At 36.2% G+C, this 13,715-nt stretch overlaps 1 protein-coding gene across 1 annotated transcript; it reads left to right on the top strand.

Moving 5' to 3' along the window:
* Positions 1 to 8,760: 8,760 nt before the first annotated feature.
* Positions 8,761 to 12,136, top strand: LOC112047824 (catalase). The gene is made up of 3 exons (XM_024085083.2): positions 8,761 to 8,944; positions 9,142 to 9,366; positions 10,524 to 12,136. The coding sequence occupies exons 2-3, from the start codon at positions 9,310 to 9,312 to the stop codon at positions 11,988 to 11,990; spliced, it is 1,524 nt and encodes a 507-aa protein (XP_023940851.1). The 5' UTR covers positions 8,761 to 8,944; positions 9,142 to 9,309; the 3' UTR covers positions 11,991 to 12,136.
* Positions 12,137 to 13,715: the final 1,579 nt, after the last annotated feature.

Raw genomic sequence — 13,715 nt, 5'->3', positions numbered from 1 at the left:
AAAAAGCAAAGATTGACTGGATATTTGCAAAATAAATAAGATTATAAAATTTCAAAGTCTACTAAAAATATTTTATCGTAATTAGATGAAAATTCATACAGTTTTAGCTTCCTTACATTAAATGTGACATTTTTTAATATATGAACTATAAACATAAACGCACAAATAACAAAGATATTAGTAATTTTGTTTAAACGCCCATACAAATCTAACGATCATTAGTTGCCTACGATGTCATTAGTTCGTACCATTTTGTATGGGGCATTTTTCAGGGATCCGCGGCAGCGCCGCAAATCTGGCCCTTTAAATCTCTGTAGCTCCGAAAGTAATGATCGCAGATACACTGTTTCTTTTACAAGATTGCTTTACTATTAGCGTACTCTGAATTTCTATACAATTTAAAAAACTGTCATCATCCCTATTATCTATACTAATATTATTAAGCTGAAGAGTTTGTTTGTTTACTTGAACGCGCTACTCTCAGTAACTACTGGTCCGGTTTGAAAAATTCTTTCACTGTTACATAACCCATTTATGGAGGAAGGCTATAGGCTATATTATCCTCGTATTCCTACGTGAACGGGAACCACGCGGGTGAAACGTCATCGTCATCTGATTCAAAAATATAATAAGTAGCTGAAACAGCTATTCAAAAATAGTTACCAAGTATAAAAGTATTTTTTTAGCACAAGGTAGGATTAAATTGCACTAGGGCACACTAGGGTCTAGTCAAGGTTGTTACAGAAATCTGTAGGTATGTTATATAGAAGTAAATGATTGTGAGGTTGTAGGCCGTAATCTCTAGTTGTATTGAACCGATTTTGATAATTATTTTAACACTACGTCACGTTATTTGTATGTCTATATTTTATCCCCTTAATCTCACGGGAAAGGGAACTATGCTGGAGTAATCAGTACGTATCATGAAAGGCTATTCTTTTTTTTTTATTCTTTACAAGTCAGCCCTTGACTACAATCTCACCTGATGGTAAGTGATGATGCAGATGCTTTCAGTTACTACACGGCATCGTACCGGAACGCTAAATCGCTTGGCAGTACGTCTTTGCCGCCTCCCACCTGCCAGACCTGGACAAATTAAGAAAATCTCAATCTGCCCAGCCGGGGATCGAACCCAGGACCTCCGTTTTGTAAATCCACCGTGCAAACCACTGCGCCACGGAGGCCGTCAAAAAAAAAGGCTATAATACCTATAGGTAGGTACGAGTAGGTGCTGTCAACTTATTACTACCACCACAGAATATTTTTACTGTTAGTGAAACTAGGCGTTAGTGAAATGGGCCCCCGATCTCGGCCTTGCATTGAGGGGGGCCTCGACTTCTTTCACTTTGTTTTACACCATTTGAAAACGTGACTGGATCCAACAACTTTAGGAAACAGTAATTTGATGACTGCAAAAACATGGTGGAAACTTTTGGGTAGTTTATACACATACTGAAAAAATAGGGCCTCGCTGTTGCGATTTCGCCCTTGTCCACATTAAGCAGGCCCAAACGCCATAGCTTGTGAGTCTACGAGTCATTACCAGATATAAACATAAGAAATATCTCGCAGTGGTTAGCCTTTGTGGTTCGAATCCTAGATCACCTATAATGAGATACTTTTCATACTTCTAAGAAATTTTCAGATCATTTCTCATTGGATGAAATGGAAGATGGAAGTTGGTGACATCCATGTGCCGCGTGAATACGTGAAGCTATCGCTTCCGGTCTCTATCATTAACATCTGATAGTGATTGTTAATGAATTTAGCAATATGACCATAACATTGTCAACACGCATTAGATGTGCTGTTGGATCTATTTATCCCCAATCCTATAATAAGGTAGGCCTGGTCATGTAGTGCGCCATTAAAATGTGCTGATTGTGACGAAGTAATAGAAATCAATCAAGCTAATGATTTTTTTTATTGTTTTAAATGTGTAAATATTTATCAACCATCAACCCTATCAAACGCACCATTCGGACAGCGAAATCGAATCAATCCTCAAGCTTTAGCTAGATAAATAACAGATAGTAAAACACGTACCTATACAGTAGGCAGATAACCTACATGCATATGCAGCTGCGTAGTTATGTGAGGTAAACATATACACCTAAGCAATGTAATTGGCAGTTTCCGTTTATTATGTACCTACCTATTAGTCAATTAGTAATTATTTTATACGCAGTTAAGTGGCTTAAAAATAAGCCCGCTTTTGCATTTAAGTATAGACCCCGGCAAGTAAGTTGAATTAACCAAAGAAAAAAAAAATATTTAAAAATGAAAGAAGTGTTAAAGGCGTGGTCCGTTGTCGCGCGGTTCCTACTGCGCATAGTTCAACTTAAAGGCCTATTTACTTTATATTAATTTTAACAACATTAGGATTATAGTAGTCTACGTCTATACCATGATAGCAAACTCTTCCAATGGCCCATTACATCAGGCTCAGGACCCTTGAAACCTTCTAAGCCCAAAACGCTCCAAACTCCATTACTGGTTACTCTGCTTACTAAGTTACTATACTATATATATGTCTATCCACAGATTATCTTTCTAATAAGACATTTTTCATAGACAGGATGGGCAACATCAATAGTGGTATTATTAAAAAAATATGGGTAGGTATTATCTGTTTTAATAAAATATAATAAGCATAGTCATGTAAGTAGATGTACTTACATTGTAGCCGTGCGAAGTCTGATAGCACTATCAGATAAATAATCTGTTGGCCATGAACTTAGCAACTCCAATTATAATATTAAACAGATAATCTTATCGCAAATTAAAGTGCTTATTACCTAATCACCTAGTTACCGAAATGTTGTTGTACCCAGTGCATTAAAGTAGGTAAGCGTTGGTGCCCAATCACTCTGCCCTTACTTTAGTGTAGTAATCTAAAGTGATTATATACGAGTAAACAATAACTACTAGCACACTAGTAAGCGCAGTGTTGGCCGACCCCCCACCAGGTGGACTGACGACATCAAGCGAGTCGCAGGGATTCGCTGGATGGAGATGGCTCAGTATCGTGATGTTTGGAAGTCCCTACAAAAGGCCTATGTCCTGCAGTGGACGTCCATCGGCTGATATGATGATGATGATGATGAAACAATAACACTTGGTACGTTTTTTTGTTTTAGATGATAGCCCAGTGGATATGAAGACGTGATAGCCCAGTGGATATGACCTCTGCCTCCGATTCCGGAGGGTGTGGGTTCGAATCCAGTCCGGGGCATGCACCTCCAACTTTTCAGTTTTTCAGTTGTGTGCATTTTAAGATATTAAATATCACTTGTCTCAAACGGTGAAGGAAAAATCGTAAGGAAACCTGCACGCCAGAGAATTTCTTAATTCTTTGCGTGTGTGAAGTCTGCCAATCCGCATTGGGCCAGCGTGGTGGACTATTGACCTAACCCCTCTCATTCTGAGAGGAGACTCGAGCTCAGCAGTGAGCCGTATGTGGCTTGATAACGACGACGTTTGTTTTTGTTTGTCATCTATATGTAGCATGACCTACGCCATGCTTTGGGCACCATAATCCTTTTTTCAGGATGTATTAACCCAGATCAAAAATACCGTGACAAACCGATTTGTTTCTGTAAGAACATTCACTGGAAGATACAGAAAATTATTGAGCAACTTAAATGGAACTTATTATTCTGAAAACATCCATCGTTCCCACTGTATTTGTAAAATACTGAATATTAAGTGGATGAAGTCCCGGGCTTCCGCTAGTGTACAACATAATGTGGTTCATAATTTTCGAAAAATCTAGCGTTTAGGGTATACGGAGATTAAACTTACATGAACTTTACATGTAAGATTACGACACGTGGCACGGCACAACAAAAACAATAAAACACAGCAAACTATACATTACAGCAAACATAAATATTGCACAAATAAGTGCCTATAAAAGTTGGTAATTTTTATCATAAGTACACTTGATTTTGCACAAAAGTATGTACCTACACCTATCTACATATTTTTGTGCAAACAATTCATTTTATAAATCGCAGGATTACGATAAGATAAATGTAATATTATCACGTCAGCTTAGATATTATTATATATCATATCTATGCCCCACGGATTTGGGTGTGCCTTGCGATGCTGCAGCTTGTAGGTACTGTCATACGACAATTCCGTAATAGATTTGGAAATTATTAAACTGAAACCTATTATAAGTAGATTAACTTTCTGGTACTTTCATAATCTGTTTCTAATGTTCTCTATTAACACAATTTTATAATAGCAAGTAAAAATTAGTTCAAGACCATAATATGATCCGTTTTGTGCAGAAATACCTACCTATTTTTCTAATTTTGAAATTACTAATAATAATATATCGACAGTTATCTCATCCAAGCAACAAGTTGCACATATTTTATGGCCATTGTGTTTCAATTTCAACGAGATATAGGTACCTACCAGAAGCGTGGCTTGAATAGATTAGGGCCTGTATCAAAATTCATTTAGGGGGCCCCGAATGAATTTCCCGAATAAGAAAAAAATATGTTTTTATCTCCGGGAAGCACAAGCAGATTAAGTGAGGTTGTAGGTTAAATTTTACTAATTTTTGCATTGACACTTAAGGGCCCCCTGTAGTCCGGGGGGCCCGTATCATTGATACGGCGGTAGCTACGCCCCTGGTACCTACCCTGATGGACAGTGGTGGACTAAGCTTATCTCGGAGACTAAGAGGCCTCCCGTTTTAGAAGTTGATGTAGTTTTACAAGTAAAAAAAATCCCAAGATTTCCACGACACAAGCAGCTGGTATAATAGCCTAATCTTATACCTACCTTCCTATTAATATTACGAAATATCGGAGTAGGTATTTACGCTTCTTCACTTCATTTCCTTGATAATGCTAGCCACAAACGATCAATTATTCTCACGTTTCTGTAGCACCCACGACTATAATTGATCGTGTGCTGGTCACTGCGTACATGACTTTTATATTGCCGCGTGGGTACTACCGTTTGTTTTTCAGAAACGTGAGAATAATTGACCGGCAATGGCGACTTTAAGTCGAAAAACTCAACTTTCCAGGAGGCTATTTCTTAACTTTCAGAAAATTTTCGTGACAAAATTAATGTTTTCAATTAAACATAAAATACTAACCTACTTGAAAAATCACTATAATTTGATAATTTCATTTATTTGAAAGTTAAAAATAGCCTCCTGTAAAATTGTTTTCCGTGTTATAAAATACTTATCATGATAATGAAGCAAAGAGGCTTCATAGTCGCATTTGGCGCAACTCAGACTAATATATATGGACCTGCATCGCTAGACGTTATTTTTCTGTCAAAGTTTATGGTCTAACTTGAATATAAAAACTGTCTATAGAATCAATGTTTCATAGTTGTAATCGTGTTCGTCGGTCAAAGAGCTCCGTAAAAATACCTTTTTTGTGTAGTTGAATTATGTAAAATATCTATCTAATCTAAGCTCGTTTCCTCTCAAAATGACAGACTATTTTGATCGTGAAGTCCTTATGTAATTAGTCTGAGGGGCTTAACGAAATTTATCATTTTATACCTATTCCTACCTATCTACATTTTACGGTTACCTACTTAGCGCTAATACCTTTAATCGGGTGCAATATTTATGACGTTTCGGAATATCGTGCGTTAAGCTGCACAATACAAAATTTTAGGTATCATCGGTTACGTAAGGGGCAAGGGCACGGTGGCGGGGCATGCAACTTCCACCCACCCGAAGTCGCCTCAAGTGATAATATAGGTACCTACTTTTTGCGTGCTTTCATGCAGATCATATCTAATCTGCGCGTAGAAACATCTGCAGCTCATTTCGGAGATGTCATAAAGATTGTATCCAACAAAGACCTTATACTTATAAGTATATAGTAAGTATAAGGTCTTTGGTATCCAAGCATACCTAGGTAGGCTAATTAATAAATAATTATTATTATTTACCTACCTAACGACAACCAACCAAAAAGAAAATTATCTATACTTAGCATAATTGCCTACTTAATACTTAAGTTTCAATAGGTAGGTATACCTAATTAATTATAATTAATTATGTAATGACTATTGACTAATGACTATCTTTAACTTATACTGACGTTGAAAATAAGGTGTATATAGGTACCTACCGAACCAACCAAAAAGGTATATTTTTATGTACTTAATATTTAATATTGCGATTATAAATAATTGTAAACTACAAACCACCATAAGTTAACAATAAGTTTTTAGTATGTAATAATGACATTTAATTAAGTTATAAAGAAAAATCGGTTATATTAATTATTTGTAAAAAAAATTTTAATAATTTATTTTTTTATTAAATTTTTTGTTGAAGTCGGTTTTATTTTTTATTAATTTTTTTTATTTTTCCATTTTTAGTGATACCATGTTATGAATGTAAAAAAAAAATTAAACATTTTGATATAAGTCCTTAAACCACGACGTTATTTTCTTATGATTAGTACCTCAATACAATCAACTAAACCAATTTTAAAAATACTACTTTTAAAGGTTTTATGTTCTTCTTAAATTAATCAAGGCCAATCACAGGATAGCTACTGTAACCCGTGGAGGAGTTGCCTTAGCTGTCCTTCGTCTCTATCATCAGACCCATAATGACAGCTACAACACAACTAGATGTAAAGTTCTCATTAATAAAAATTAATCAAGCCCAAACACAAGGTAGCTACTGTAAACCGTTGAGGAGTTCCCTTAACTACCCTCGTCTCCATCACCAGACCCCTAATGACAGTCACAACCGATCTAGACATAAAATTTTCAACGATACAAATTAATTAAATCCAAACACAAGGTAACTACTGTAAATTGATGAGGAGTTCCTTCGGCTTTGCTTCGGCTCCATCATCAGATTGACACCAGACCTTCATTGAATTATAGTGCTTTAAAATACTTAATGAAAACATTACCAAACGCACTAGTTGTTCTTATAATATTCGAAAGTTCATCTCGATTTCTCCTGGATCCCATCATCAGATCCTGGCATGGTTACTATAGGACCAACTGGAAAGCATACCCTCTTAAACAAAAAAAGAATTTTTAAAATCGGTCCATAATTGACGGAATTATCGCTGGACATACATAAAAAAAAAACATACATACAGCCGAACGTAGAACCTCCTCCTTTTTGGAAGTCGGTTAAAAATTGGATCTGTTTCTGGGGACTTCCGGAATATGCTTTTTTTATGTTTTCATTGACTCGACTTTATACTACTACTACTACTACTGTACCTCCTGTATATAACCTACCAAATCGCTAGCTAGCGATCTATCAGCTATCAGCTGATAGGCTGACTTTTTTATGTGATAACCTTTGAGACGTAACATCAATGCCCTCTGTCCACAAATAGTTATGATGACAGATAAGATATTTGTATATAAATTAAGAGTATGCTAATAGTAAAGCAATTTTGTAAGAGTAACAGGCTATCTGCGATCATTACTTTCGGAGCTACAGGGATTTAAATGGTCAGATTTGCGGCGCTGCCGCGGATCCCTGAAAAACGCCCCATACAAAATGGCACAAACTAATGACGTCGTTGGTAATGTAATGATCGTTAGATTTGTATGTGCGTACAAACAAAATTACTAATATCTTTGTTATTTGTGCGTTTATGTTTATAGTTCCTGTATTAAAAAATGTCACATTTAATGTAAGGAAGCTAAAACTGTATGAATTTTCATCTAATTACGATAAAAGATTTTTAATAGATTTTGAAATTTATAATCTCATTTATTTTGCAAATATCCAGACAATCCTTGCTTTTTATGTATAAATTAGTTAACATTGACCCTATTTACCCGAATATATCATAAAAATCAATATATTCAAACCCCATCATCCCCATTCTTGATAGGTGTCAGCACAGTGTCAGTGTTGAATGTCAAACTGAAATACCAACAGAGGGTGACAGCACCAGATATCGACCCCTACTTCCGACTTGAAACTAGTCATATTTCGTGCACGGATCCACATTGTCAGATACAATTTATATTTATAAAGTGGTCTATTTAAATTATTGCTAAATCTTTTAAATTTTGACCAATAGGAATACCATTCAGAAGCCTCAATAGTTTAAGGGTAAAGTAGGCTTACTTCATCATCGAGAGTAGGTGGTTCGATCCCCGCCCACTGGACTGTTGTCATATCTTTTTTACTTGACTCTTAACACACACAGTCTTTTCCGACTAGGGAAATGGAAATATTGGCCATATTTAAAGTATATAGCAAATATTCTTTAAAGAAAATATGCCCGTCCCTTACCATTTAGTCGAAAAGACTGCAGGTTCAACAAATATCAAACCCATGAAAATATTCATCTGGCCGAGATTTAGAATAATATTAATTTAATAAATTAATAGTTAGTTATTTTTCGCCTATTGGCTGTTTTATTTCTACTTTATCCTTTTACGGCTTATGTTAGAAAAGGTTGTGCGATCCATTGACAAATGAAACCTCAATTCTATCTTGAAGGTACTTACTTACAAATAAAAATTCCTTTCCCACAGTGAATTTATGAAGTATGACATACATAATATGTACTTAGTAAATTAAAGACGCAATAATATGTCTGAATACCGAGGACTCTTCAAGGTCTTTCTGCTTTTGACCCTTGACCTTGTAACCCTTCTGTGATAAATTGTTAAAATACTCTAAATAACATAAAAACATTTATAAATAATCATGGACGATATGTGGCTATTTTACCCTACCAGTCAAGTCAATAGTCAAAGTCATAGTCGTAATGTCATATTTGGTATGGTATTTTGTACCTACAGTAGTTCATTTGTTTTTTGTATTATAGTAAAGTATATAATTATAATTGTAACATAAAATAGACGCAATGTTAGTTTTCAGTGGTGCTACATAAGTTCAATTGTTTTTATGTTTAATAAAACAGTTATTAGTCAGGCATTACCTACTTATGTACGTACATACTGATTTTATCTTTGTCAAAAATGTCTATTGCTGCTGCCGAAGAATAGGCATTAAAATTTGTCAAGTTATTTTTTAATTATAAAATACACATAACAATTATCAATCTTATAATAAATATAACCATTTATAGGTATAATTTTGGCCTTTTGATAAACTTTATCATAAATCGTTTGTTGTCCATTTAGATTGTACACGACGCGATCGGTGAATCGAAGCGATCCGCAGTGGTTCGCAAAGAGCTGATAGTTGTTTATCGCAACCGACGCTATATATAGGAGTGCGGCAAGCGGTTTTGCAGTTATTGTGTCACGGTCTTCCACGCAGGACAGTGTCCTCCGCGACAGGCAAACAAAATGGCTTCCAGAGACCCTGCTTCTGATCAACTTGTCAACTACAAAAAATCCGTTAAGGTATGCCACCAATTACACTATCTTTATAAATTAGATAGCTACCACAAACATGTTTATGATGACTTAGATACCATCAACTGGCTTATATTTTACTTGTTAAGTTGTTTACATGTACCCAACTAATTAGCAAACCTGTATTACATTCAGACCTGTCCAGTTGGTAGCTTATACCTATCTTATTAATATTCTTACAAACAGCTACAAATATGTAAATGTTAGTATTTGCATTGTCATTCCCTTTTCTAGTATATTCTTCCATTTAATACCTATTTCTACCTATAGCTAGTCTTATTTAATTCTAATCATGTTTATTTACTTTAGTGTTGGCAAGCTTTGAACAATAAGGTTTGATGATAGCTGTTGACCTCTCCTTATCAAAATACAGATTTTGTTACACAAGTTTTGAAATATTGCAAGCAAACACTAAAGTCTTGTCGATTAGTATTGTTTCACAGATATTATGTGGTATTTTAATACATTAATCTTATATATACAATTTTTGTGACAGTGGTAATTGCCATACTGCTCCAAAACAGCTTGACTGATCTTTATGATGTTTTCTATGTATACTTTTGTGAAGTGGTTGATCCCAAAAGTATTTTAGCAAAACAATATTTGCTGTGTCAGTTAGTATGTATACCATCAGGTCTCTTACAGAGATCACTTCCTTCCACTACCATCAGTATAATATATTATAATATAACAATTTTATTATGTTTGATGTGTGTCTGTATGTTTGTATTTTGAATTTTATTTCAAGTAGTACCTACTTGAAATAAAATTCAAAAATTCTGCTAGCTAATTAATCCATAATAACTTACTTGTGAGATATTTTTTCAATTGAAGTTTTTTAGGCTTGTTTGTTTGATGATTATGCAATAACATGCTAAGCGAATTATGTTTATTTATGACTCAGCAATATATGATATTTTCCTTAAGTCGGTTTTCTTGAACATATTCCTATCACAAAGTTATAAACTGCTTTTCACAATATAGTATTCAATTGTGATAAGATTAAGTGTTTACTTAGTGTGTGTTTTTTATTTACATTATTCTCAAAGAACAATTGTATTGAGAACAACATTTGAATGTTTAACAGTACATGGAGATATAAGTTTTAACTTACATGTTTTGACAATGTTTTATAATTTTTTCAGGACTCACCTGGTTACATCACCACCAAATATGGGGCACCAGTTGGAGTAAAGACTGCAATACAAACCATTGGAAAGAATGGTCCAGTTCTCCTTCAAGATGTTGAGTTTTTGGATGAGATATCCTCATTTGACAGGGAACGTATCCCAGAGAGGGTTGTACATGCTAAGGGAGCAGGTGCCTTTGGATATTTCCAGGTTACTCACGACATATCCAAGTACTCAGCCGCCAAGCTCTTTGAAAGTATTGGCAAGGAAACACCTATTGCCGTAAGATTCTCAACTGTCGGAGGAGAAAGTGGTTCAGCTGACACAGTCCGTGATCCCAGAGGATTTGCTGTCAAGTTCTACACTGATGATGGCATATGGGACTTAGTTGGAAACAACACTCCCATCTTTTTCATTAGAGATCCTACACTATTCCCCAGTTTCATTCATACTCAGAAGCGAAACCCAGCCACACATTTGAAGGATCCCGATATGTTCTGGGACTTTATGACTTTGAGGCCCGAGACTATGCACCAGTTGATATATATGTTTGGAGATAGAGGCATCCCCGATGGTTACAGATTCATGAACGGCTATGGTTCTCACACATACAAACTTATTAACGCCCAAGGCGTAGCACACTGGGTAAAGTTCCATTATAAGACTAACCAGGGCATCAAAAATTTAGCTGTGGACAAGGCAGCTGAGCTGGCTTCAACAGATCCTGATTACTCTATTAGAGATCTTTACAATGCTATTGGTAAAGGCGAATTCCCAACTTATACTCTGTATATCCAAGTGATGACAATGGCTCAAGCAGATGGATGCAAGTTCAATCCATTTGACTTGACCAAGATTTGGCCCCACTCTGACTACCCTCTTATACCTGTTGGTAAGCTAGTACTGAACAGGAATCCCAAGAACTATTTTGCAGAGGTAGAACAGATAGCTTTCAGCCCGTCAAACTTAGTTCCTGGCATTGAGCCATCCCCTGACAAGATGTTGCAAGGACGACTGTTCGCCTACAGTGACACCCATAGACACCGTCTCGGAGCGAATTATCTCCAGATACCAGTGAACTGTCCATACCGGGTTACTGTTTCTAATTACCAGCGTGATGGACCCCAAGCCATCAATAACCAGGACCAAGCACCTAACTACTTCCCCAATTCATTTGCTGGACCACAGGAATGTCCACGCGCCCAACGCCTCCGCGCGAGGTACACCGTCAGTGGTGATGTCGACAAATACGACAGTGGCCAGACCGAAGACAACTTCTCACAGGCAACGGTTTTGTACAAACAGGTATTCAGTGATGCTGAAAAACAGCGCACCGTTGCCAACCTTGTAGGCAATTTGAAGGACGCCGCCGGGTTCTTGCAAGAACGGGCTGTGAAACTTCTCACACAAGTTCACCCAGATCTTGGCAGCAAAGTATCTGCTGGTCTCGCTCCATTTAAAAAATACCACGCTAACTTGTAAATTACGGGGGCACTTTTGACATGTAACGGTGCTTTTTTTAAAAATCTTTTATATTTTTACTTGGGACATCAGTACAGCATGGCATAAGTTTGGAAGTACATATTATTTACACTTCTGTTATTGTATAATATATTTTTTTATTATTACCTGCTGTGTGTTTTATTGATAGCATTTTAATACATACCTACTTAAATATCTAGAATCAATGAACCAATATAGTTAAAAGTATTCTGATATTAGACTATGACACAGTTGATTTTTGAAAATTAACCAATAGTTAATTACCATTTAGATGAACTAGTTACAAATGTACCACATTAAAGCAAACAAAGGGGCAAAGGGCTAACCTTTGCCTAATGGCTTACATAATTAAAACCACAAATCTAAGTCCAATTAAAAGCATGCATAACAAGCACATAGAGAATTAGTGTTAGAAAACAAAATTTTTGATAACATTAACTTTTACGTGTAATACATACCTATTTGATAAGAGAATATGATAGCCCAGTGGATATGACCTCTGGCTTCGGAGGGCGAAGGTTCAAATCCGCTCTGGGGCATGCAACTCTAACTTTTCAGTTATGTGCATTTTAAGAAATTAAAGATCACGTTTCTGAAGTGGTCAAGAAAAAACATTTTGAGCATGCATACCTGAGAATTTTCTTAATTCTCTACGTGTGTAAAGTCTGCCAATTCGCATTGGACCAGCGCGGTGGACTAAGGCCTAACCCCTCTCATTACTGAGAGGAGAATCGTGCTCAACAGTGATCCGAATATGATGACCTTGTTATCAGATGTTCTGATAAGGACCGTGCCCAGAATGGGGCATTTAAACTATGGGCGCTATTATAATAGAATCTTTTTACCCGACTGCGTCAGAGGGCGGATAATGATTTTCGAGCGTATGTATGTGTGACGGGTTTTGACATGATGATGAGATGTCATTGAGTTCGTCAGAACTGTGATAGTGACATTGGCTATATAAATTTTTAAAATGGCGCCTGTAAATCTTTGAAAAAAAAAATCAACCGACTCCACAATCACAAAAATTAACTAAAAAGCGAAAAATAACATCGTATTTGCTACCTTCTGATCACTTTGAAGGCGGTGCTAAGCCAGTGGCGTATTAATTAATGCAAACCAATTAAATTCTTTCGGTAGTTTAAGCGTGAGCAAAAATCAGATCGTTAAAATCTTATCTAGTTAGGTACAGCATCTACAGCATTGAAATAACTGATTCAACATATAAAAATTAAACAATTAGTTTTAGATAATTAGGTGGAGTATCCACCATTTGCATTTTATCCATTAAGTAATTATGGGACATCCTGTATCATCATCAAACAAAAATTTCCAAAATATCTTTAATGTACAATTGGACCTCGTCATCAACCCATAAACGGCTCACTGTTGAGCTCGAGTCTCCTCTCAGAATGAGAGGGATAAGGCCAAATAGTCCACCACGCTGGTCCAATGCTGATTGGCAGACTTCACACACGCAGAGAATTAAGATAATTCTCTGATATGCAGGTTTCACAATGTTTTCCTTCACCGATTGAGACACGTGATATTTAATTTCTTAAAATGCACACAACTGATAAGTTGGAGGTGCATGACCCGGACCGGATTCGAACCCACACCCTCCGGAATCGGAGGCAGAGGTCATGTCCACAGGGCTATCACAGCTCTTCCTTCACGGAATTGAACCTGCAACACTTATATTAT

The sequence above is a fragment of the Bicyclus anynana genome, chromosome Z (genome assembly GCF_947172395.1).
Source record: "Bicyclus anynana chromosome Z, ilBicAnyn1.1, whole genome shotgun sequence".
Classification (NCBI taxonomy): Eukaryota; Metazoa; Arthropoda; class Insecta; order Lepidoptera; family Nymphalidae; genus Bicyclus; species Bicyclus anynana.
Note: the sequence above shows the minus strand (reverse complement) of the source record. Positions and strands in the feature narration are given on the sequence as shown.

What these genes read in the sequence shown, in the direction of transcription:
- LOC112047824 (XM_024085083.2), top strand. Translation starts at nt 9,310, where the DNA reads ATGGCTTCCAGAGACCCTGCTTCTGATCAACTTGTCAACTACAAAAAA. An exon ending in ACTACAAAAAATCCGTTAAG is followed by an intron (nt 9,367 to 10,523) that starts GTATGCCACCAA and finishes TAATTTTTTCAG; the next exon opens with GACTCACCTGGTTACATCAC.